General features: G+C 57.3%; 7 protein-coding genes across 7 annotated transcripts; 4 read left to right on the top strand and 3 right to left on the bottom strand.

The window, feature by feature from the left end:
- Positions 1-4,659: 4,659 nt before the first annotated feature.
- Positions 4,660-6,450, top strand: QBC33DRAFT_510548 (uncharacterized protein; the record flags this gene model as incomplete). Its single annotated transcript, XM_060425777.1, has 2 exons — positions 4,660-5,599; positions 5,687-6,450. The coding sequence occupies 2 exons, from the start codon at positions 4,660-4,662 to the stop codon at positions 6,448-6,450; spliced, it is 1,704 nt and encodes a 567-aa protein (XP_060288922.1).
- A 956-nt stretch (positions 6,451-7,406) lies between these two features.
- Positions 7,407-8,369, bottom strand: QBC33DRAFT_554154 (uncharacterized protein; the record flags this gene model as incomplete). The annotated part of the gene is made up of 1 exon (XM_060429482.1): positions 7,407-8,369. The coding sequence occupies one exon, from the start codon at positions 8,367-8,369 to the stop codon at positions 7,407-7,409; it is 963 nt and encodes a 320-aa protein (XP_060288921.1).
- A 510-nt stretch (positions 8,370-8,879) lies between these two features.
- Positions 8,880-10,998, bottom strand: QBC33DRAFT_443965 (FAD dependent oxidoreductase-domain-containing protein; the record flags this gene model as incomplete). The annotated part of the gene is made up of 2 exons (XM_060424249.1): positions 8,880-9,022; positions 9,087-10,998. The coding sequence occupies 2 exons, from the start codon at positions 10,996-10,998 to the stop codon at positions 8,880-8,882; spliced, it is 2,055 nt and encodes a 684-aa protein (XP_060288920.1).
- Positions 10,999-12,097: 1,099 nt separating this feature from the next.
- Positions 12,098-13,978, top strand: QBC33DRAFT_27598 (putative cytosolic iron-sulfur protein assembly protein 1 protein). Its single transcript, XM_060423215.1, has one exon. It carries the CDS (start codon positions 12,317-12,319, stop codon positions 13,802-13,804), a length of 1,488 nt encoding a protein of 495 aa, XP_060288919.1. The 5' UTR covers positions 12,098-12,316; the 3' UTR covers positions 13,805-13,978.
- Positions 13,979-17,487, bottom strand: QBC33DRAFT_27597 (putative oxoglutarate dehydrogenase). The gene is made up of 2 exons (XM_060423214.1): positions 14,755-17,487; positions 13,979-14,695 (listed from the first exon to the last, which is right to left on the bottom strand). The coding sequence occupies exons 1-2, from the start codon at positions 17,348-17,350 to the stop codon at positions 14,154-14,156; spliced, it is 3,138 nt and encodes a 1,045-aa protein (XP_060288918.1). The 5' UTR covers positions 17,351-17,487; the 3' UTR covers positions 13,979-14,153.
- Positions 17,488-18,326: 839 nt separating this feature from the next.
- QBC33DRAFT_27612 (putative tfiih p62 subunit domain-protein) lies at positions 18,327-20,655 on the top strand. Its single transcript, XM_060423216.1, has 2 exons — positions 18,327-18,594; positions 18,658-20,655. The coding sequence occupies exons 1-2, from the start codon at positions 18,450-18,452 to the stop codon at positions 20,466-20,468; spliced, it is 1,956 nt and encodes a 651-aa protein (XP_060288917.1). The 5' UTR covers positions 18,327-18,449; the 3' UTR covers positions 20,469-20,655.
- A 361-nt stretch (positions 20,656-21,016) lies between these two features.
- Positions 21,017-23,977, top strand: QBC33DRAFT_565167 (uncharacterized protein; the record flags this gene model as incomplete). Its single annotated transcript, XM_060430412.1, has 1 exon — positions 21,017-23,977. One exon carries the CDS (start codon positions 21,017-21,019, stop codon positions 23,975-23,977), a length of 2,961 nt encoding a protein of 986 aa, XP_060288916.1.
- Between the last annotated feature and the right edge of the window lie 124 nt (positions 23,978-24,101).

Here is a 24,101-nt window from a genome sequence, read left to right as displayed (position 1 = left end):
AGAGGCCCACGATATCTACGCTCTCGAAGTTGGGCTACTGGTCAGGCGAGGGCCTCTGTTTGTCGTGCTCCGCATCCAGAGCCCAACAGGCAGGCTATGGATGTCAAACCAATGGAAGGCCATTTCGACAAACGGAGGGGAGGGAGACAATACACGGCGGCCGGCACTGAGGACCGCATGGGTTCCAAACAATAACAACTTGTGCCATTCCCAAGCTCCCCAAGGGCCAATAACTAGATGGAACGCAGGGATTTCGCTTGTGCTGCAGCTTGGTAGTCACGAGGAGAAGCTCTAGGACCAACAGGCATGAGGAGCATCGAGAGGGGGGAGCATTTGGGCAGCAAGAACAGCTAGCTTCCTGCTCATCCTTTCAACTCTCCTGTGTGTACGAATATGTATAACGCCTTATGGGGATTCTCTTGCATACTATTGGCAGCAGGTGGCTCCAAAGGTTGGTTCTGGGGTTCGCCTAAAAGCACACCCGCTTCCCTCGTACACCACGGTAGATGAGCCATGGAACACTACCGCTTGAGCCCCGAGGGGTTGGGGATGCCGTACTCCCCCCCACGTCTCCGTAGCAGGGAGTTGATGAACTCGCAAGCAGGCAAGTAACAACCACAACCACGTGTCCCTTAGCCAAGCATTAGGGTCCCGGTATTATGTGCCGATGTGTAAAAAGGCAAAATAAAAAAAGGAACGGGGGAAAAGAGAGGCTCGCCGGGGCCCGAGACCGGCTAGTTTCTTCCAAGGGCGGAATTACCACGGGGGCTTCTCAAAAGCCCGGGCTGCATAAGCACCTCGCAGCGTTCCCTGTGTGTACGGCCGTACATAGATAGGTATTCAGGCAGCTGGCGAGGTCAGGGGTGGCGGCCGTAGAACCACTCTTAGAACCCACCACTGGCGGCGAGCCATTGGCTACGAAGCTACCTCTAGGCCTACTCTCTGTTGGACTTGATGGTGTTCTAGAGGGCCAATATCTAGAAGACACGCGCTCGTGAAGGAAAGAAGAAAAAATTCACGACCGTTTGATGGTTGATGGCTGGATGCTGCCATGGTCGGATGGTTGTGCCCACACAGAAGATCAATGCTCTCCTTCCAGAACAAAGCGGGTACTTATCCACAGCGTGGACCAACTTTTTGGGCAGACCGGAGTCGGGCTCCTGAAGGTAATTTCCACGGGGATGGATGAAAATGGCTTGTTGCAGGTGGGATCGCCACTCTACCACAGTAACTTTGGCGTATTCCCGCAGAATCTCTGACGCTATGACAGAGGAAATGATGTATAGTGTAGATGGAGCCACCCGGTCCCACTATCGTACAGTACAAACAAATTGGGTGCTGGGTGGCAACCAACAGGCTGAAGGGTAGTGCACGGTAATCTGTAATCTGAAGAGGAATTATTCCAGACTCTTTCCATGATCCTTGCACGCTCCTCCCGTCGCCTCTCGCTCTCGGCCAGCCCGCCGCCCGAAGCCGTTGGCCGGGACGAGCTTACGTACACGATAAGAACCTTGGCGGACTCTACTACATAGTACAACTTTCGGAGTTACTAACAGACCATGATCATCATCAGAGAGCCCCTGCACCATTCCATGGGTTAGAATGCACATGTCAAACTCAAGGCTGCGATGCGCCGTCCGGCCAGGCCGCGGAAAGCCCCCAACAAGAATGTGACAAGAAGCAAAAGAAGGCAGCTTCGAAAGCGAGAGGTGACACAACCAAGTTTGGCACTTGGGGCCCCCTGCCTCCGTCCCCTGTTCGTGCCACCAGCCAGATCAGGCAAGGCGGTAGAAAAGAGACAAACGCAGCTTTCGGCTTTCTAGAACATTTCTGAACTGGGCATGTAGTGGAGTCCGGGTTGTGAGTGGTGACGACGACGGCGTAAACATCACGAACCACGAACATCGACTGGCTGGATCTACTGCATAGTACAGCCTTTTATTATCATGCGTACACATTGCACACTATTTAGCAACCTACCAAAATTGCTAGTCCTCAGGCGCTTGGCAACCGAAAGTACCCTGCGATTGGCTGGAGATGGGTCCGACCTGCGAAACCACTGGCGATGTGTGTGTGTTGCCAACGATGAGAAACAAAGTGTTGACGGGTGCGTTTCGCCATGACGAACTCATCGATTCTCTCAAAGCGCCGTTTGGCCGCCCAATGACCCTCCTATGCATGATACACGTGGCAGGCCGGCCGATCATCCTGGGATTTGAGCAAGTTTGCAGCTGATGCTGCTATTCGCATCAGCCATCTAGCCAAGCAACAGTCCGCTTTGAGCACCCATATCGCCAAGCTCGGTTTTTTTGCGCCCGCACATAGTAAGGTTCTTTATCTGCAACTAGTGTACTGGCCATCGTTGGGACAAGAGGGTTGGATCGTCGCGCGTATCCCAATATCAATTAGCTTTCAGATCAAGTCATCTTAACGCCACAGCAGACCCTTACCACCCGACGGCCTTACCATGGAGAGAATCCTCCCAGGTAGGGCCGGGTTGGGGATCCGGTGCTTAGTTGTGGATCTGCCGAGGACCGAAAGCACATTGGGAAAATATCGACACCACCGCTTCGGGCCACCAGCCTGAGTCGCAAAAAGAGGCTCTTCCCACCCTCAGCCGACTCTTGGCGGCCAGATGCGGTCACAAGTGGATAATGCCAAGGATACGGTCTCGCTAACACGACTCTGCCAGCGCTAGAACAAAAGCTGGCGAGAGAAAGAAGGCTTGAGCAAATCTTTTGACGAAGGCTGGAAGGCTGGGTGAAGTCAAGGGCATAAGGAGAGCTTAAAGTATCAGGTGGCAAGACCTAGCCAACCGCAACTAGGATTGGATTGCAATTACACCAAAGGCCAAAAAGAGTCGGGATTTGCAGATTCGGTAATTTTCGGAAGAAACAACTCAGTCGCCCACTGCGATGGAATGGATCTCATGACCGCGTTCCATTATCGCGTTATCAGATTTTTAGTTCCTCTTCAGTCACGTCAGGTCTGTATAGCCTCGCCCTTCGCCAGTCTCGGGGTTTTTTCCATCCTTTCTTATTGCCGTGGGATGAGTCTGATTGGATGCCACCCCAGCTCCAGGCCTTGCAAAGGTTCCATTTTGGCGCCGCAGGTTACTCATCGAAACTTGATGGAAGGATAAGCAGGTCCGTGCTAGACTGTAAACGGGTCCCTCCTGCTCCGGTATGATAACGCCCTCAGGCCCTGATTGGCTCGCTGCTACCTCCCGGCCCTTTGAAGGCTTCTAGCGTGCTTCTAGAGTAACTTAGCGCCACTCCATCTCCACCCGCCTTCCCCTTGCCTTTCTTCCTTTTCACCCCATTTGAGCATAGCTCAACGCCAGATCCCTTGCTGGTTATCAGGCACGGTATCAATGTTACTCTCAGTCACCCGCCCCCTCGCCTCGCTGGAGGATCCAAGGAATTCCCACCAAATTTGAAGCAGCCGATGGTGGAGCAGGGACTTACAGATACCTGACCATCCCAGCAATTCCCCACCGCGCCCAATGCCATCAACGATCCCCATTCATTCCCATTGCATTCCAGCAACCTGCCTTAACCCTTTTCCCTCCTCACTCTGGCGCTGCGGTGGTTTTCCCCGTGACCCATTAAATAACCTGAACGGCCAACACCTACCTGCAAGCAGCTTGCTTCAATTCGACACCCTCGTCGTTGTCGGCGCCGTACACAATAGATATTAATTGCCGATTCGACTTCCTCTCGTTCCGCTTCCCGCCCATCCGGGAGACTCGTTTGTCCACGATACATACACACACAACCCGCATTCCACGACTGGCCTCATTTCGGCTGGCCCCAATTCCTGGCCCTTCCCAGTCCCCGCCGCACGTTTATCTTCTGTCCCAGCGGCCTTCTTTGGAGATTCCTGCGAAAACCCGGTGGCCCCTGGCCTCTGCTCAACGAACGCCACGACGCCGTGCTACATTGTTTGAGTAGCCTGGGCCGTTGGCTTTTTGAAAACCAAAGGGAGAGCCATCGTGCGCCGTCTTAGTCTTTCCAGCAGAGACACGACGACTCTGGAAAATCCGAAACATTCCTACCGCCGAAACCACCCGCCATCACTCCCGGGGGCCGGCTGGCTGTTTACTCACCGCAGTCCCGTACGACGACAGAGAGAGATCCCGACACCCCTCTAGGGTTCATAGCGACGCGCCCCATTGCCCGGCTTCTCACATATTCCTGGGTGGCTCTCTTCCACTCTGACACACACTTCCCGACAGCCTGGCGACTTGAGTCCAGGCAAAGTGCTGCCTAACCCCTAGTTCTGCACATTGCCGCCTTGAAACAGCGAAAACGGCCCTGATAACTGGTCGGTCGACATCACTACTTAAGCGGAGCTAGGCACAGCAGCTGCCCGCCTTGCAGGACGACCGGGAACCGACGCTTTTGAAAACGGTCAAATCCGGTGGAAACAACTCCTATCGCGGAGGGTGCATGGAGCAAAAAGAGACGACCGCTGAAACCCCCGGTCGTCGACATTCCTGGATCCTGCTTCTCAATTGCTCCCCAGAATCGATTTAGAGCCTTGGGGGCATGATGCCAGGATCGAAGATACAAAGACTTCACTGAAACCAAACTCGTCGCCCAAAAGAACCAACCCTCCCAAGCGCCAATCTCAAAAAGAGGGCGAGAAGCTCCAACCATGACATCCTCTAGGCCAGCGAGCCTGGCCTTGTATCAAATATCATCCTCAACATACATTTCACCCCCCTCATTGCAGGATATCCTCTCCAACACGGCGCCGCCGCCGTGGTCGCTCGCCGCCTTCATGGCCTTCCTGTCCCAGAACCACTGCCTGGAGACGCTGGAATTTACCATGGACGCAGAACGCTATAGGGCCGCTCACAGCGAGATTCTGACCGGGGATCCTGCCAAGATGCGAGATGGGAACGACCACGTCTGCACACTGTGGCAGAAGCTGATGAACGCGTACATATTACCCTGCGGACCCCGAGAGCTGAATATCCCCTCGCCGGTGCGAGATCGGTTGTTAGGGCTTCCTGCCACGTCGACGCCGCCAGATCCCTCGGAACTGGACGACGCGGTCCGGATTGTCTACGAGTTGATGAACGATTCGGTATTGGTGCCCTTCCTTCAGGCGGTAGCGCCGCACAACGAGCACCAAGGCCACGATGAGAAGGAAGCACACGACTCAAGACAAAGGCGCTCGATTTTGCGTGGTCCAAAGGACTCGACGTCCTCCAGTGACGATTCGAGCAGGTCACCAAAGGCCCATTTCCTACCCCTCTTTGGCCTCAGCCGCAGCAACGAGCCGGGAAGCCAATCAAGTCCGTCGACTGATGCAGCAGAATTAGGGCTGTCCGACGACTGCGGAAGCGTAGGATCACCCCATAACGAGCCTGTGACACCGCCCACAACTCCGCCGACCCCGGATTGGAACGCCGCTGGGCCTCTCCAACGGGCGATCAGCGCTCACAATAGTGGCTGGAAGAAGGTCGGCCAGAAGCTTGGCATCAACCGAAAGTCTCGTGGCAAGCGACAAAGCACCAGCGTCACATCCGGCGTCCCAGACCCCGACGTCGGCCGCAGCGGCACCAGCAGCAGTGGCGGCGGCGGCGGCAGTGGCGTACCCCCTTCATGAGGGTTGCAGGTCATGTCACCACCTGAAGCCCCCACCGCAAATGAGTCCACGACTACCGGACCGACAGATGATGGCGCCCACGAGACAGGGGCACAGCCATCACGAACAGTAGTAAGCACGTGGGAGGAACCTCACCCGGGCGTGCCGATCCGTATGGACGGCTATGTCGCGGGAGGGAACCACAGCGGAGGAGGCATCAGGGGTGGCATGGCCGCAAAAGGGTATGGCCCATACGCAAGGGGGAAGCCGTCGGTGGTCCGGCGCCGCTCCCGTCACCGGGTCAGGTCCGTGGTCGTGAAGCCATTGGAGATCCCGACACGTGTCCAGGAAGAGCCGAAGATCAGGAGCGCCCCGCTCCCGAACTCGCCGATGCTCACGCTGGGCGAGACACTCGTCCTGACGCCCCTCGGCTTTGAGAGGTCGGCGGCGCTCGGCGGCGGCTGGGGCAGCGAGGCCGGCAGCGATGCGACGACGATGAGGATGAGCACGGAGGATTTGGTGATGGTGGAACGTGACAAGGCGGCGCTGTCGCCGGTGCCCTCGCTCTCCTTCACCGACTTCTCCAACTTCACCGGCGCGGCCGATGATCATGCAGACCGACGGTCCGTCTTTGATCCGCTGACAGTCTTCGGGTCCGAGGACTACGGCGACGCCTGCGTCCCCGATGGAGGGGACATGTACGGCTGGAACGCCGAGTTCGAGCGGACGTTGCAGCAAGGGTACACAGTCGGGCCGTGCGACGTCCGCCGCTCGTCCGGCTTGGGGCGTGGCCTCATGGAGCGCGTCTTGAGCTTCGGAGGACCGCATCGGGAAATACATTCCACGGAATGAAATCAAAGGAAAGGCGTCGGGGAAATGGCCGGGTTCAACGTCACTACCCGCCACTACACCAACCCCCCCCCCCCATCTCAACAACATATCTTTATTTTCCACGTTCAGGCGAATCTCTCAACCTCACTTTTTTTTTTTTTTTTCACTTCTTAATTTTATTTTACCTTGGTTCTTTCTAGCCTTTCTCTGAGGAAGCCATCTCGGCTGTCCAGCGCGTCTTAGCATCTGATACCCAGTGCGTTAGACTCGAGGGCTTCTCGAAGAGAACGGGCAACATACACCACTAGAAAGCGGGCCGATAGGGAGATTTTTTGGGTCGGCAAACGAATTTCAACAGACGGAGAAGGCGTTCAGTTATTATTTTTTTGGGGCCGGCTCGAGGGGTGGTCAAAAGACGGACAACCTCATACCCGGGAAAACCATAGATTGGAAGGTCTGGGGGGAGGGGCGTTTTTCTTCCATCATATTTTGTTCTTTTTCCTTCTCCTTTTTTTTGGATGGTTGAAGGCTTCTGATTCTACAGACTACGATCAACATCTTCTGTGCCCGTGGTCTATTCGTGGAAGCTGGTTTGCATTGCGCTGCATTGCCTGGCGTAGCTGGAGGGAAGGGCGAGGACACATTTGATTTGGGGGGAATGAGACCAAAAGAAACATGACTGTCGTTTTAAGACTAATTGCATAGCACTGTTGGTGGTTTTCAAAATATACGAGCCATGACATAAGAGTATAATAGGCCCTCGAAGTGAGACCTGTGCAGATGAAGAAGAGTGACTTAACGACACGTGTGGTTAGGAAGGGATGTGCATACCCCTTTTATTTCCCGGGGAGTCGGTTACTTCTAGGCCTAGAGATATACACCAGGAAGTTCGGTCGAGTCGTCCTACGCACCGTCCCTTTCCCATCTAGTCCTTCCACACAACAAACCCAACACCCCTTGCCAGCTCTCTCCCGCAATCACCCCCAAAACACCCCCTCCCCAGCACCCCCATCCCCATCATCCCACCAACAACAACAAACCCTCCACCCAACCCACGACGACGAACCCCCCCCAACACTCCACCCATCCTCATCCTCCCCCTCGGCATGGCCAGCGACACCCCCCACATCACCAATCCCAGCACCAACCCGATCCCGATCCCGTCCCTCCCCACCCCCCTCCCCCTTCACCACTCCGCCCCGACCATCGATCCACCCGGGACGACCCCCGGCGGCGGCGGCGGCGAGGTACGGGTGGTGCCGCATCAGGGCGTGGGCGCTGCGCGGCGGGTACCAGGGCTGCGGCTGCTCCAGCCGTTGTTGTTGTTGCTGCTGCGCTGGCGGTGTCTGCGGCGGGAGCAGGAGTAGGCCCGGGCGGCGGATGGGTCGGCGGGCGGGTGCGGGGCCGGCGGGGACGTAGGAGGGGAGGCCGGGCGGGGTGGGGTTGCGGTGTGGGGGCGAGTAGCGGGGTTGTAGGGGGAAGGGGAGGGGGGTTGGTGGAGGTGGGGTGGTTGTTGTTGTCGTTGTTGTCGGTGAGGGTAGGTTGCTGGTCAGTTGTGGACTCCGGGGGGTGGGGATTGGTTTGCTGGAGGTTGTTGAGAGGGGCGGGGGGTTGTCCTGTGTCGTGGTTGATGCGTCGGTTGGAAGAGGAGGTGGAGTAGGTGGCGGTGTTGGAAAAGGGGTGTCAAAGTTCGCGTCCTGGGAGACACGTCGGGCTGCGTCGGCGGGAGCATACACGACGCTCGGGGGACTGGGCGTGCGGAGCGGTGAGGCGAGCCAGATGCTGCTTTCGGAGGATAGGAAGGTTTCCTCGGACTCGGAGGAACCGCACCTCCAGTGCCTGGTGCGTCTCTCTCGTGCGTTCGGGCCATTCCCCCTATCTTTAATCCCGTCGCGACGAGGTTGCCGGGCGTCGCGCCTTAGGGCGGCGGTGGTAGCCATGGGTGGCCCCGTATCCCACTGTCGCGAAGCGGGTCATAAATACTACTAGTAATATCTGAGGCTTAAGATGTTTGCTGAGTGGGAGGGTCGGTGACGGGCTCATCTTGGTCCGGAGGATCGAGACCTCACTTAAGGACCCGTCCGGCCCCCTTGGTTGCTACTTCCTTCGGTGTGGAAAGACGACCCTCCCCTACCACCGATGTCACCTGTCTCAGCGGAAAGATAGCCAACACCAATATCCATTTTGACATGTTGCTGCGACCAAGAAAATTATCGGGAATGGCATGCATACATATCCTGCTGGCTGTCTAACCAGTAGGCTATCCTGCGCAAGCCACGAGGAATTCAACAAGGACAAGAACACCATTTACATTACAATACATAGATACTAGCAAATGATGACCAACCCATTATGCAAATGCTCCAAACATGATGACTAGGCTGATACCAACACCGTCTTTTTTTTATTTATCCAATGCAATCCTCAGGACGATCAGTTGAGCCAAGGCGTTAGTCCTCGGTTGGTTTATCGTGTCTAGAGTACATCTTATACTCCAATGAGGTCGAGAAGTCAAGCTTCCCCTGCTCGACTTGCTTCCTCGTCGTTGAGAGCATCGGGTGCGGCAGGCCCATCGACTCCAGGAAGGAGACAGCTAGGAAACGCAATGTTAGCATCCGAGGACGAGTTTAAAGAACAGAAGGGGCCGCAAGACTTACTCTCTCTCCACTCAAGATCCTGTCTCTTCTTATCCCACTTCAGCTCCTCCGTCATGATATCGATGATCTTGGGGAGCGCTTCCAGCGTAGCCTGCGCGTTCAGGAAAGCGAGCCTGGTTCTCCTCGCCAGCACATCCACCGCCGTCTGTGCATATTCGTGCCTGACAGCATAGCGGATCTCCCCGTCGACGAACGGGTACAGCAACGAGATGCGCTCGCCGCGGGCCGGGAACCTCTTCTCAGTGGGCTTGCAGAGCGCCGCGACGGTCCACGCACGGTCGCCGTAGCTCTCGGTGAGGTGTTTCGCGACCTCGGTCTCGACGCCAAAGTGCTGGATGAGGTGGATGAACAAGGTCCTGCTGAAGCCGTGCGCGCCGATCAGCCTCACTCGGTGCGTCTGGCATGAGCCGTCGAGGCTTGCGCCGTCATCGATGGCCTCGGTCCCGCTGACGCGTGGCGCGTCGGTGACGGGTCGGACGCTCAGGCCGAACTCCTTCACGGCGGCATCGACACATTCCTCGGCCATCTGGCGGTAAGTTGTCCACTTGCCGCCGGCGCAGGTAACGAGGCCAGAGTCGGAGATGTCGATGAGATGGTTGCGGACAAGGGACTCGGTATTTTTCGCCTTGGGGTCCTTGACGAGAGGGCGGAGACCAGACCAGGCAGCTAGGACGTCACCCCGACGGACATTGATGTCCGGGGACAAGTAGTGACTGATCTCTTTCAGGATCCACTGGATGGACTTCTCGTCCGGGAGGGGGTTCTTGGAAATCTCAGCTGGTTCGTCCGTGGTGCCAGCAATGGTGTTGCCTTGCCATGGGAGGAAGAAAATGACTCTCCCGTCCGACGTTTTCGGGTCGATCAGGCCCATCTTGCCGGGGCTGTAGTATCCCGGTAGAATGACGTGGACGCCGGATGCCGGCGCAACAATCTCCTTGCAGCCAGGGTCGTCCAACTTGCGGATACCGTCTGTGAAGGGCCCTGTGCAGTTGATGATGCATTTTGCCTTGATCTCGAAGTCCTCTGCCGCCTCTCCATTCCTCTCGCGTATGAGATCCTTGACCTTGGCACCGCAGAGCCTGCCCTCGGAATTCTTTAAGAGACCAGTAACCTCCATGTGGTTCACAACCGTTGCGCCGTACAATGCTGCGGTCAGGCCGATAGACACGTTCATGCGAGAATCATTGTGCGCCCCGTCGTAGTAGATGAGTGCGCCGACCAAGCCGGTCCGCTTCAGCATGGGAAAGGCATCAATGGCCTTGCTCTTGGTCAAGAAGTAGGAGCTCTCGATGCCTTCGCTCCCGGCAAGAAAGTCGTAGAATTTTGTGCCGGCCCAGTAGTAAGGGACCTTCCACCACTGGTCCAGCGGCAGCATAATGGGCAGCCACATGCTCAGGTGCGGCGCCGTCTGCAGGAAATACTTGCGTTCCTTGAGCGCCTCCTTGACAAGCTCGTACTGGGCATAGTCCAGGTTCCAAACAGCCTTCTCGAGATACCGCACTCCGCCGTGCACCAGCTTGGTGCTCTTACTGCTAGTGCCGCAGCTGAAGTCGTCGCGCTCGACTACGGCGACCTTCAGTCCACGAGTGGCAGCGTCGAGGGCGACTCCAGTGCCGGTTGCCCCCGCTCCTATCACAAGGACGTCATATTCCTCCCCCTGGCCGGCGACGGCGGAGCTGCTCTTTCGCAGGTCGTCAATCTGCTCGTCGCGCGGCTTGATTCGCGGGAACCGCGGCAGCTTGAAGGTCCCGTCGGCACCGTAGATGGGCGGCGGCACGGCGGGGCCCTCGTATCCAGGGATGTTGCGCGGGCGGTACATGTAGAAGAGGGTGCCGCCTCCGACCACGGCGATGCTGGTGGGCAGCACCAGCCGCCGCAGGAGGCCCGGGCGGGCCCTCGAGAACTTTGACATTATCGTGGGCTGGCTCTGTTTGGCAGCTGTGCTTTGCTCGCCGTTCCCAGAACTGGGTGCTTTCGACGCCCCGTTCGTTCGTTGAAACAGCGATGGTTAGGTAGGTTGACCCAGATCCAAGCTCGCTTCCACAATGACGCAACAACAGGTGGTGGTTCTGTTCCCTGCACGTGATACTGGCAATTTGACTCTGCCGGCGCGAGTCAAGAGTCAGCTAAACCGGTCGAGTTGGAACGTGCATCGTCCCTTGGACGTCCCCAGAATCGTGGATCTTAAATGATTAAGGTATGACGGATGCGACGGAGGCTGGGATGTCACCGAATGGTGGATGGAATGACGTACAGTATCGTAGGAAGTTATGGGGGTCTCCAGCGACCACGTCCTAGCTTGGATGTCGCGTGGCGCTATGAGCCCGCGCGTTCCTCGACTTCCCGCAGAAGCAAAATAATGAGAGGGGAGATGCAATATTAAACATTGTTGGTTTACCGTTCTGCAAGATATGCCACAACTTATACGGGACTTGTTGCTTGTCTCCTTCAATTGTCCCGACAGGCGGGGCCCGAGATGCGACAATAGCACGTCCGGCCGTGAGTATTTCCTCCAATAGGAAATGGGAGCAAATTCCGTAGATAATCCGCACATGCCTGCCAGGCCCCAGTAGGCGCCGGATCCGGCGAGCTGCAGCAAGTGCAGAGGGTTCTCGCCTACCCTAGCACGCCTTGCGGAGCGGCGTGGGATAGCCGGCCAAGGGATATGCATTGGAGGTCGCGAGGAGCAAGACGACTTGCATCAAATTGCTAGTCGACTTGTTCTTATTACCCTCCCCAGCTCGTCCAATGCTTCTAGTGTTTAGATTATAATCCAAGATGGAACAACTCATGATCCAGATTGATAGAAGAATCTATGTATGTGTACCACCCTGTCAATATTCTAAGGCCCAGGAGCTGTTGCACCTGCATCGTGCCGAAGTGGGGCCTCATATTTTTCGGAGTTGCTGGTGATAAGAAATCCCTCCCTATCCACAAGAGAAAATCATCATCGAGCTACCCCACCAAACAAACACCTCTTACCAAGCGACCGGGGACCTGTGGCTCTCCCATGCTAACACTATTGTCCCTGAGATTCAGCCCATTTCCAGTCTACCAAGCCATTCAATGCCCTATATTTAATCGGGCGCCGCCGAGTTGACCATCCTGCCCCACCCCGGGCGCACCCCCCTAACCAACATCCGACTCCCGGGGATCCATCGACACCCGGTCCCCGCCGCTTACCTCCCCCAAAACACCTCAAAGTGCACCTCGGCCCCCTTCTTTCGACGATGAGCACAGAATCCCACCCCCCCGACGCCGCCGGGCCCCTCCCCCCAGTCCACCTCACCCCCCTCCCGCCCTTCACACCGGACCTCTACCAGCGCGCCTGGGCCTCGACCCCGCACCCGACGCTGCCCCTCCTCGCCACGACGCATGCCCGCGCCGTCACCGTCTTCTCGCTCACCACCATGACCAAGCACAGCGCCCTGACGGGCGGGCACACTCGCTCCGTGCGCTGCGCCGCCTGGAAGCCCGGCCTGCCGCCCCACCGCCTGTGCCTCGTCACCGGCAGCTTCGACGCCACGGCGGGGCTCTGGCGGTGGGACGGCGACGTGCCGTTTGACGGGCCACCCGTAGCGGCGGCAGCGGCACCTGTTGCCGGAGGAGACGAGATGGAGGTTGACGTCACGGCTGCGGCGGTACCACCGGGGAAGCGGGCGGCGGCTGACGGCGGATCCGACTCGAGCTCGGAGCGTGAGCGGGGTGACGGGGCCGGCCCGGGCGGGGACGGGGACGACGACTGGGAGTTCACGCTGGTGCTGGAGGGCCACGAGAACGAGATCAAGGCGGCGGCGTTCTCGCCGTCGGGGCAGTACCTCGCGACGTGCAGCCGGGACAAGTCGGTGTGGATATGGGAGGACGTCGGGGCGTCCGAGGCCGAAGACGAGTGGGAGACGGTGGCGGTGCTCAACGAGCACGACGGCGACGTCAAGGCCGTCGCGTGGTGCCCCGACGTGCCCGGCCGCAACAGTGCCGGCGCCGGCCGGTACAGCGCCGACGTGCTGGCGAGCGCGAGCTACGACAACACGGTGCGCGTCTGGCGCGAGGACGGCGACGGCGAGTGGGTGTGCGTCGCCGTGCTCGAGGGCCACGCCGAGACCGTATGGGGCCTGCAGTGGGAGCCCGCGCCGAGGGCCGACAGGTTCCCGAGGCTGCTAACCTTCTCTGCCGACCAGACGATCCGGATATGGACCCTCCGCGAGGACAAGGACGGCGAGGAGGACGGCGGGGCCGGTAGTGCCGGAGGCAATCACGTCTTCCATTCCGGGCTGGGTGGCATTCCCAATACGATGAGGAGGAGCCTCCAGGAAGACTGGGATTGTACAGCCGTACTACCAAAGATTCACACTCGGGATATCTATTCAGCCTCCTGGAGTGCTGCCTCGGGGCTGGTGGCGAGCACTGGTAGCGATGGAATCATTGCTGTATATGGAGAGGACCAGATAACGGGAGTCCAGGGAGGAGACGGTACACCAACGGGACAACCCTCCACACAGCCGGCAGAGCAAGACGATGCGAATCAAACGAACGAGTACCATCCTTCGTCGGGTGAGTGGCGAGTGCTCGGGACAGTCTCCAACGGACACGGACCGTACGAAATCAACCACATCACCTGGTGTAAGAGGTTTGATCCTGGAACGGAGCGGAGAGGAGAAGAAGAGATGCTGGTGACATCTGGTGACGATGGCGTTATCCGGCCGTGGCAGGTAACATAATAGGATATCTGACCCCGTCGCTTCCATCACTGTGTATATACCCACAATCTAAGGGAAAGGAGACACCATAGTGCTACCATGACGCCCGCACGATAAATTAATGCTGTATAAGATGGTTGAAAGCGATCTTCATGTTCTGACTGGTACACAGAAGCTTCTGCAAAGAGAAGCTTCTTTTTTGTTTTTGCAGGTATACAAATACTCTACAACCACAACCGGCCCTCCGCGTTCCCTCCCTGGCTACCCATTCTCGAATGTTTTGAGTTCTTTTTTTTTTGTCTATGACCCTCGAACCCCGTTGGACGTGACGGAGTTGCCCTCCAACATCATTGCTTCTTCCTTACTACTCCTACTCTCCCTTGAGTTTGTCCTGCTTGACCGAGAAAGCCATTTCCAGGAATTCTTGTTCCTCCTTGGTGTGTGTTGATTTGAGACCAGTGGCAACGGACGCGCTCGGGCTACGGCCGGCATACATGACGTGTTTCCGGTCGTGGAACTCGGTCTGGTTCAGCAGAGTCTCAATTCGGGGTTGGGTGAAGCTCCAAGCGCCAGCATTGAGGGGTTCCTCCTGGGCCCAGACGATGGTCTTGGCGTTGGGGTATTGGTCAAGGTTCTCCCGCAGTTGCTGCCATGGGAAGGGGTGAAGTTGCTCAATGCGTGTAATCGCGACATTGTCGATGTTGTTATCGGTACGGTATTTTAGCAGGGCAGTGTACACCTGGCCGGAGCAGAGAATGACGCGCTCGATCTCGTCATGAGACTTGAGACCACCTGACCCGTGAGCTGGGTCCGGGATGATCCAGTGGAACTGGGAATCGCCGGTGAATTCGTCAAGGTCGGAGCGAGCAACAGGATGACGCAGGAGAGCTTTGGAGAAGAAAATGATGAGAGCTATTGCCAGAGTTAGTACCAAGAAACGGGCAGTGCAATGGTCAAAATGGGGAACATACGCTTCCGGAATTGCCTGTTCATTTGGCGCCGGAGAATGTGGAACAGGTTGGCAGGGGTAGTCATGTAAGCGATCTGCATGTTGCAGTCCTGGTGTTGCCGCTGAGACCTATCATCGGACGGGAAGACTCGCGGGTCCTCGTTGCAGAGCTGGAGGTATCGCTCGAGACGGCCGGAGGAGTGTTCGGGACCCTGGCCGTCATAGCCGTGAGGCAAGGACATGACAAGGCCGGTTCGCTGCATCCACTTGACCTCGCCCGATGCAATGAACTGGTCGATGATACACTGGGCGTTGTTGGCGAAGTCGCCGAACTGAGCCTCCCACATGACCAGGGCGTTGGGGGAGGTCAGGGAGTAGCCGTATTCGAAACCAAGGGCACCGAATTCGCTGAGTGACGAGTTCGAGATGACGAACTTGCCTTGGTCCTTGCTGACATGCTGCAGAGGGGTGTATGTGTCCTCATTCTCCTGGTCGTGGAAGACGGAATGCCTCTGGGAGAAGGTACCACGCTCAACATCCTGGCCAGAGACACGGACATGGTGACCTTCCGTGACAAGCGAGCCAAAGGCCAAGGCTTCGGCGGTTGACCAGTCAATGTTCTTTCCTTCGAGAACGCTCTTGGTCCGGTTCGAGAGAATACGCTTGAGGTTGCGATGGACTTGGAACCCCTCGGGTGCTGATCCAATGACTTCGCCAATGTGTTGCAGCGTATGCTTATCCACGCCGGTAGGATTGTGAGGGAGAACCTCGATTGCCAACTCCTTGGGGGACTTGAATCCGTTCCAGGCCGAAGTCGTCCATTCTTTCGAGGTTGGCTGGTAGTCCTTGGACTTGGAAAAGCTGTCTTCCAGCATGCCCCACACCCATTGCTTGTGCTCCTCGATGTCCTCCTTGGTAAACGTGCCCTCCTTCATGAGCTGGTTGACGTAGATCTCGATCTGGGGGTCGTGAGACTGGATGCGCTTGTACATGAGCGGCTGTGTGAAAGACGGCTGGTCAGTCTCGTTGTGGCCGTGCTTGCGATAGCAGACCATGTCGATAATGACATCCTGCTTGAACTCGGCACGCCAGTCAGCCGCCAGTTGACAGACGAAGTTAACGGCTTCAACGTCATCAGCGTTGACATGGAAGACCGGGGCGTCAATAGCCTTGGCGATATCCGTGCAGTAAGCAGTAGACCGGGCGAAACGAGGGTCTGTGGTGAAACCGATCTGGTTATTCACGACCAGGTGGATGGTGCCGCCAGTAGAGAAAGCCGGAAGCGAGTGGAAGCCCAGGCACTCGTAGACAACGCCCTGGGCGGCAAAGGCAGCATCGCCATGGAGCAGGACACCCATCGCAGTGCGATGGGTCTGCTCATCATTGTTATAGTGTTGGATGGCACGAGTCTTGCCGAGAACAACCGGGTCCTCGGCCTCCAAGTGCGAAGGATTTGCGACCAGGGAAAGCTGCACGCGCTTGCCCGACGGTGTAGGGCGCTCAAAATTCATGCCCAAATGGTATTTGACGTCACCAGAGCCTTCGTCCTCGCCGGCAGCCGTACCCGCGAATTCACTGAAGATCGACTCGTTGGGTTTCCTGACGACGTTGCTCAGGACGTTGAGACGACCACGATGCGGCATTCCGATAACGATGTCCTTGACACCGTAATCAACACTTCGGTCAATGAGAGCCTTCATGCCGGGAACCAAGGTCTCGCAGCCCTCGAGGCCGAACCGCTTGTCGTTGGGGTACTTGGTAGCGAGGAAGGACTCGAAGCTGGAGCTCCAGATCAATCGGTCTAGGATCCGTCTCTTCTCATCGATTGTGTACTTGAACGGCTGCGGAACCTCAATGCGTTCCCGGAGCCAGTCACACTTTTCCCTGTCAGGGATATGGATGAATTCGACGCCGTACGAACCGCAGTAGATGTTCTCGCACGCGGCAACGATCTCTCGGAGCGTCATCTTCTCCCTGCCCTCCTTTTTGAATCGTGGCAGGATGCCAGGACCGAGGCTGAATTCGGCATCGAGATCCTTATCGGTAAACTGGTAGTACTCGAGCGACAGTTCCTTCGGCTTGATGTTACCAAACCCTTTTGACTCGTTGCGAATGCCGAGAGGATCGATGTTCGCCTTGTGGTGGCCTCGTGCCTGGTATGCGCGCACTAGGAGCTGCACCTTCAGATGGTTTGTGACGTCGGAGCCCTCGCCGATGCCGACGCCTGCTCCCGCCACGTTGGGCACGATGGCTGGGGAAGCAGGAACCAGGGATGGGGGAGGTGTGAATGCCTGGGAAATGGGCATGTCGCCACTCTCCATGTTCTTGAAGTAGATCTGCCACGAGACGTGGACGCTCTTGGGATCCTCCTTCCACTGCAAGTACATCTCGTCGATATAATTTGCGGTATTGCCGGAGAGGAAGTTGTCGTTCGGATCGGGCGGGCTCGATAATGCGGAAGCGTATCTCTTGTGAGTCGAGATGGCCAATGGGCGGCGGCACGATGCGAGCTTCCAGCTTGCGCCGGCAGAGGGCATTGAGAAACATGCCGACGAGCTTGACCGAGCTGCGCCGTGCAGCACCCGGCTGCCGGCCTTGCAAATGGAGCTTCGCAGCATCGTGCAATGATGTTTGCGCGTATTAGGTTGCCCAGGGGCAGGAATGAAGCCGGATTGTGGTCAGGACAAGAGGCCGTACAGACGACGTCGGTAACAATGGAAGATAGAACTCCGTCCCCCAGAAAAGCCCCAAATCGGAGATTGGAAAGAAAGGAGTGGCGGAGAAAGTATAAAGGTAGGTAGAGATGCAGTGAGGCAGTGACGGACTACCTTGGTTTGTATTTGTCGGCTGGTCTCAACGGCAAGAATACGGAAACAAATTCAAGGATGACGGCTAAGCCGGTCCTGAGATGACTGTCATTGCCGATTCCCCTAACCAATCCGAGCCCACCGAGCATTGCTTCAATAGTCGCAGCCAACCAGGGTGCGCAATCTCAGCGCAGCACATGACCCACAAGAGGCGCCACAGTAAGTACCGTGTGCCAAACTGTGAGAATTGACTGGTCGAGGATCCGTCATGCTGGGTTAGACAATGCATGATTTATCTAATGGGATACCCCAATGGAACCTCTGGCAGCTGTTGTCTCACAGTATGACGCAAGTCACCATTCGCGAAGCTCTTCCAGTGGAATTGGGTCTAACACCAAACGCCTTCCAAGTTGAAAAAACAGGTGCCTTGACATCCGTCGGCAAGTCCATGCCCCCACCCAATGAATGGGCCAGGCTCGGCCGCAAGGGTGAAAGTGGAACTGAACCTGAAGCTTTCCATCACAGAAGTCACTCTTGTATCACCACCCAAGAAATTAAGGGTGAGCGCCACAACTCGCCACAATTTGCCACTCAGCCCTGCTTAGCTCTGCAAGGCAAGCGGCGCCAACATCAGAAGCAGCTTCGTGGAACCTACTCGGCCTGAGAAACTCAAAACAGCTGAACTCATATATCTCTGGTCGTATTGAACGGAAATTTCCACGGGAGTCTTCATGGACAGCGGGCATAAGTACGCAGTGTCATCATCCTAGGTTTGGTGCAGGACTTGTGATTGCTCGAGATGACCCCGAGCCATAAGCCATAGACGTGGATTGAAAGGGCCTTGCCTCGTTGGAGCTGGGCTAGAGCGGCCTGAGAGATCCGCCGTGCAGAGAAGTCGCGTTTGCCGACCATGGCGGCGGTGGCACAAGGCAAGGCTGCCTACAAGAAGAAAGATGGCCTCATCACACTTTCTGATGACCAGAAATCGGTCACCTGGACCCCTCTACCGGGCACTGGGCCGCCAGTCGTCTCGCTGACCGTACTGAACATCACCAGTGAGCGAGCCTCTCATTATGACGCTCAGCTGCGTTGACCGCGAGACTAACCGCGCACCACAGATCTCCAGCAAACACCGGACAGCTCACCTAAGGTCATGCTGAAGATATTTGAGAAACCCCAATCCGGAGAGGGGGAGCCAGTCGCGTACCTCTTCCACTTCAACTCTCCGTTCGATGCCAGGGCAGAGGCAAATGCCGTGAAGGATGCCCTGTCCAGACTCCTCGCCGACATCCGCAACAATGACCCAAACTTGCCAAGGGCGTCACAGCCAGACCCAAAAGCGGCGGAACCAGGCCAGTCGGCGACCAACGGTGGTGGCCAATCTGCGGCCATGGCCTTCGCCAGCACCGCAAACTCGACCACGTCTTCGACTAGGTGGTTTGACGACAGCGTGTTGAAAACAGACATTGAGCTGCAGCAATCCCTCATGAAGAAAGATCGAGCGCTCCACCAAACTTATATGGATGCCAGGGCAACAAAACCCGATTCAATCTCGGATGGGGCTTTCAATTCGCAATTTTGGTCGACAAGAACGAACCTCCTCCGTTCCCATGCGATTGAGACGAGCCAGAAGAAGGGATCGTACAATGTGCTATCCACTGTCAAGCCACGTACGGTTGATGGCGAGCTCAAGCTCAATATCACTGTTGAGCAGGTTCAGATGATCTTCCAGCAACATCCGTTGGTCAAGAGGATCTACAACGAGAACGTTCCCAAGCTTTCTGAGAGCGAGTTTTGGTCACGCTTCTTCCTGAGCAAGCTCTCCAAGAAGCTCAGAGGGGAACGGGTCACGGACAACGACAACCCGGATTCCGTCTTCGACAGATACAACGAGGCCGACAACATAGTTGCCTTTGCGAGTAGGATCAATACGCAGGTAGTGCCTCATACGATCGATCTCGAGGGCAATGAGGAGAACCAAGGGGGCGTCAAGAGTGGAAACCGGAGTGATGTGGAGATGCGGCCTCGGTCCAACATTCCCATTATTAGATCGCTGAACAGCTTGAGCGAGAAGATCATGGCCAACGTTGCGCCGGCCGACCATGACCCTGTTAGGGCTAGCGGCATGGACGAACAAACCTACAACGAACTCATGCTTCGTGACCTTCGCGGCAACGTGGAAGCCAGCCGCATAGCCCTTAACGTCAAGGAGCAGAGCAGGTTCTTTTCGACCCAGGATTCGAACAAGTCCGAGGATGCGAAGGTATACGAGAAGCAAGTCCCATCCGACGTCCTCTTTGAGATCCAAGGGGACCTTGAGACGCTAGACGAAGATGGCGCTGGTGGGCTCGATCTCCACCGAGGCATTGGCATCGACGACGAGAGCGATAGCGACGAGGAGACAAAGCGAGATCACGTCGGGTCGCGAACGGCGAGGAGAGAAGCCCAAACTCAGATCTTAGGAGGCATGAAGAAGAAGCGCGCAGAGACATACGGCCTAAGCGATGACGAGACATCGCCGATGGGGATTCCACGTCCTATCACGCAGCGTTGTTATATCACCAATGCCACGACCACCGAGTTCCTGCGGCAGTTCTGGAATGCCTTCCTTTCTGGCGACCCAGATCGAGCCCAAGAGCTTACATACCACGTTGAGTCCCTGAAGCGGTCCATGGAGAGAATCGAGGCGTTGGCAGAGGAGGCTGAGGCGGTTCGCATCCAGACTATTGAGCAGAAGAAACAGGATATCGTTGCGTATTACAACAAGACGAAGAAGAGAATAAAGAACTGGCATCCGAGGATGGTCAAGGGCGGCAGGGAGTCCGTTCTAGCTCTCTTTGCACCGACCATCGAGAGCCTTAGTCACGCGCAGAACTTATATAAGAATGCCCTGATGGCCGAGGGGGTGAGGGCTAGCACTGAGGGTTAGTGGGGCTGGAACGGAACCTCATGATGCCATGTCGATACACTAAGAGGTAGAGTGATAAGGCATCAGACTGTGGTCTCTTGTATTAAAATGTAACCAGGATAATTCGAGCTCATAGAGCGTATAGGTTTCTCCTTGTCTCGTGGCAACACCCGTGGAGGTCCATAATCTCAACAACATTGGTCCTGGTAGTGGTACTTCAGAGTGCAGCACGTGGCAGGCATACCTTGCGACGGGCAGCACAGCTACCAGTTGATTGGCATGTTCTCAGCTAAAAGTGGTGATGATGTATTGTGGAAGGATCTATGGTTGTTAAGACGCAATTTGACTGCCCCGCGATGTGCAAGGCCATACCCCTTATCTAATCTACAACCAATAGGATCCTTCCACCCTGTTGGTTCCTACGAAAAATAGCAGCAACAATGGACTAATTCTTGTAAGCCTTCGCCGCATTTCCTCAACGCCGCCAAAGTAACCCAGAGCCGCCATCGCACGTCAAGAGCCATTGGGGCCGATACCGATGTTGAAGGCTCGTCACAGTTACCTCACGAATGCCTGCCGCTAGGGCTCGCGCCCTGTTTTCGGCGACGCGCACCCATTCACTGCCCCGCGTCGCCCTCGACAGCCCTGCGCACATCCGACACCTCGACGCCAGATCTTTCCGGACGTCGTCACCAAGGCGCGCTCGCCCGGATGACACCAATGCTAGCAGAGGTGAAAACGAACTGCCCGACAAGCCGGTTGCTGATGACGGCTCTCCCAGCAAGGCCGACGAGACCCAGAAGCCCAATGATGCCACCCCGACTCCAACCTCGACGACCCCGACCCCGAGCACAGATGCATACAAAGAGTCATTGAGGAGCCAGGGCTACGGATCCTCCCGAGTCCGGGCCCTGAGAGGAAGGACGGTGGACGAGGCCCCCCCATTCAACCCCCCCGCCTGGTTTACAAGGAATCATGTTTCCCTCCTCAATCCACGGCGCATCGCCGGCCAGGAGGACACGGAGCATCTCCTGAAGGAACTCTCAAAAGCTGAGCTTATTAACGGTTCAGAAGTTGAGCATATCATACAGAACTTCAGCTCTGGCAATCTCGAACGGCTCTTGGACCGGTTACGGCCAGTGCAGTCCCTATTCCAGAGCCCCTTACTCAAGCGCCCCGATGGACCCGAGCGCTCAGCATGTCTGGAACTTCTAGCCACGGCCCGGACTGAGCTGGCCGCTGTCGGCCCCCATAACACGCCGTCAAGGAGACTGAACCGGCCAGTTACGGTTCTGTCACCCTTGAATTACAAAGGCCACAACGTGGCAGCGACTGTCATCAGAGACATCGCCGCCGAACTTGAGGCAGATGTGGTGCATTTGGACGCTTCAAGCATCGCCCGCATTGTTGGCGGTTACCTGGGACAAACTCCATACTGGTCAAGGAGTTCAACCTCCATGCTCGGCTATGCTGCTGCTGAGATGAACGGAAGGCTCCTGCCAAGGTCGGACTCAGGGTCCGACCCTGAGGATATCGGCAACTTATTCATCTCCATCCCTTCCCGTATGAGATCTGTCACGCCTAGAAAGGATTCCTTCCTGCTTGGAGGATCCTCCGATGACCGATGGGACGATATCAAGATCGGCCGAGTCCTGGAGCAACTCATCGAAGCTGCCGATATCAGACGGAAATCTAGCACCCAGTCTCCAACCCGAAAAAACCTGATCGTTCATATCCACGATTATCTGGAGCTAAACTCCTTGGCCGAAGGCATCGTAAACAAGATCCGGTCGATTGTCGACCGTATGTGGCAGAACGGAAGACGAGCCATTCTCATCGGCTCATCGTCGAGCGACATCCAGACTGCGCCCCAGTGGCGGACGCTTTTGCAGATGAGCAAGGAAGACTTTCATGTAATACCATTCCACGTGTCTGAGAAGTTCCATGACAAAGTCAAGTGGGAGAAGAGGGAGGCCATTCAGGAAAACCTGGACAACATTAGCACCATGATTCGGTCGCTTGTGGGTAACTCGCCTTCAATCGCGTTCAGCCCCGATTTGGTCGACGACGGCATGACCACTACTAGCCCGGCCGTTGACCTAGGCAAGGGCATCTACGATGTCCAGTGGGTCTACCGGATAGCCACGTTGATGCTGGGCAGCGAGACTTCACGTCCCCCTAAATTTGACACGGCCCTTCTGAGGAAGGCCCTCAGCACAATGGAGGCCAGGGATAAGCAATGGGCAGACCTTTACCCCGTCCATCCACCCTACTTCTCACCGGTGTTTACTGCCGGCAATTCAAACGATCACCCCTTCATGTCCATGGATCCGGAGGAATCGGGGGACAGCAGCAGCAGCAGCAACAGCACGTCGAAGAATTACGACAGCCACGAGAAGAAACTCCTCTCGGGTCTGATCAACGCCAAGGACATCCGCACCACGTTTGACGACATCATCGCTCCGGAAGCCACCAAGGAGTCCCTCATCGCGCTGACGTCCCTCTCCCTCGTCCGGCCCGAGGAGTTCTCGTACGGCGTCCTCAAGACGGAGCGGATACCCGGATGCCTCCTCTACGGCCCGCCCGGCACAGGCAAGACACTCCTGGCCAAAGCCGTCGCCAAGGAGAGCGGGGCCAACATGCTCGAGGTGAGCGCCGCCAGCATCAACGACATGTACGTGGGCCAGAGCGAGAAGAACGTGCGGGCCGTCTTCTCACTCGCGCGCAAGCTCTCGCCGGCCGTCATCTTCCTCGACGAGGCGGACGCGCTCCTGGGCTCGCGCCACTCGGGCCACGGGCGCGCCGCCCACCGCGAGACCATCACCCAGTTCCTGCGCGAGTGGGACGGCCTGACCGACATGCGCGCCTTCATCATGGTCGCCACCAACCGGCCATTCGACCTCGACGAGGCCGTCCTCCGCCGCCTGCCCCGCAAGATGCTCGTCGACCTCCCCCTGCGCGCCGAGCGCGAGGCCATCCTCCGCGTCGTCCTCCGCGACGAGGCCCTCGACGACGGCGGCGGCGCGGGGTCCGGCGCGGGGGTCTCGCTGTCCGCCCTCGCCGCCGAGACGGAGCTCTACTCGGGCTCAGACCTCAAGAACCTCTGCGTCTCGGCCGCCATGCACGCCGTACGCGAGGAGGTCCACGCCCAGAGGGCCGCCACCGCCTCCGCCGCAACAGCAGCAGCATCAGCAGTAGTAGCCGGCAACGTCAGCCCTGCAGACGAGTGCGCCTCCCCCTCCTCCTCGCCCGATACCGACAAAGAGGCCGCTACCGCCACAGCCACGGCCAGCCCCGCGAAGAGGAGGGTTCTGACGCGCGCGCACTTCGACCGGGCGCTCGCCGAGATCAGCGCCAGCATCAGCGACGACATGGAGAGCCTCAAGGCGATCCGCAAGTTCGACGAGCAGTACGGCGACGGCGGCGCGCGCGCCGGCCGCCGCAGCCGGAGCCGGCGCTCTATCGGCTTCGAGGTCGTGCCTGGGCCGGGGGGTTCCGAGGAGGCGAGGGTGCGGAGGGCGGTCGCTTGAAAAGGGGGGTGGGGGGGGGGGGGGGGGGGGGGGGTTTTGTGCCGCGCGTATGTCAGCGGGAAAATAGGGTATCGGGGGGTGGGGTGTTAGCGGGGGGTTTTGCGAGCGGGTTGTATATATATGT

The sequence above is a fragment of the Phialemonium atrogriseum genome, assembly GCF_030411735.1.
Source record: "Phialemonium atrogriseum strain 8032-3 unplaced genomic scaffold QBC33scaffold_1, whole genome shotgun sequence".
Taxonomy (NCBI): Eukaryota; Fungi; Ascomycota; class Sordariomycetes; order Cephalothecales; family Cephalothecaceae; genus Phialemonium; species Phialemonium atrogriseum.
Note: the sequence above shows the minus strand (reverse complement) of the source record. Positions and strands in the feature narration are given on the sequence as shown.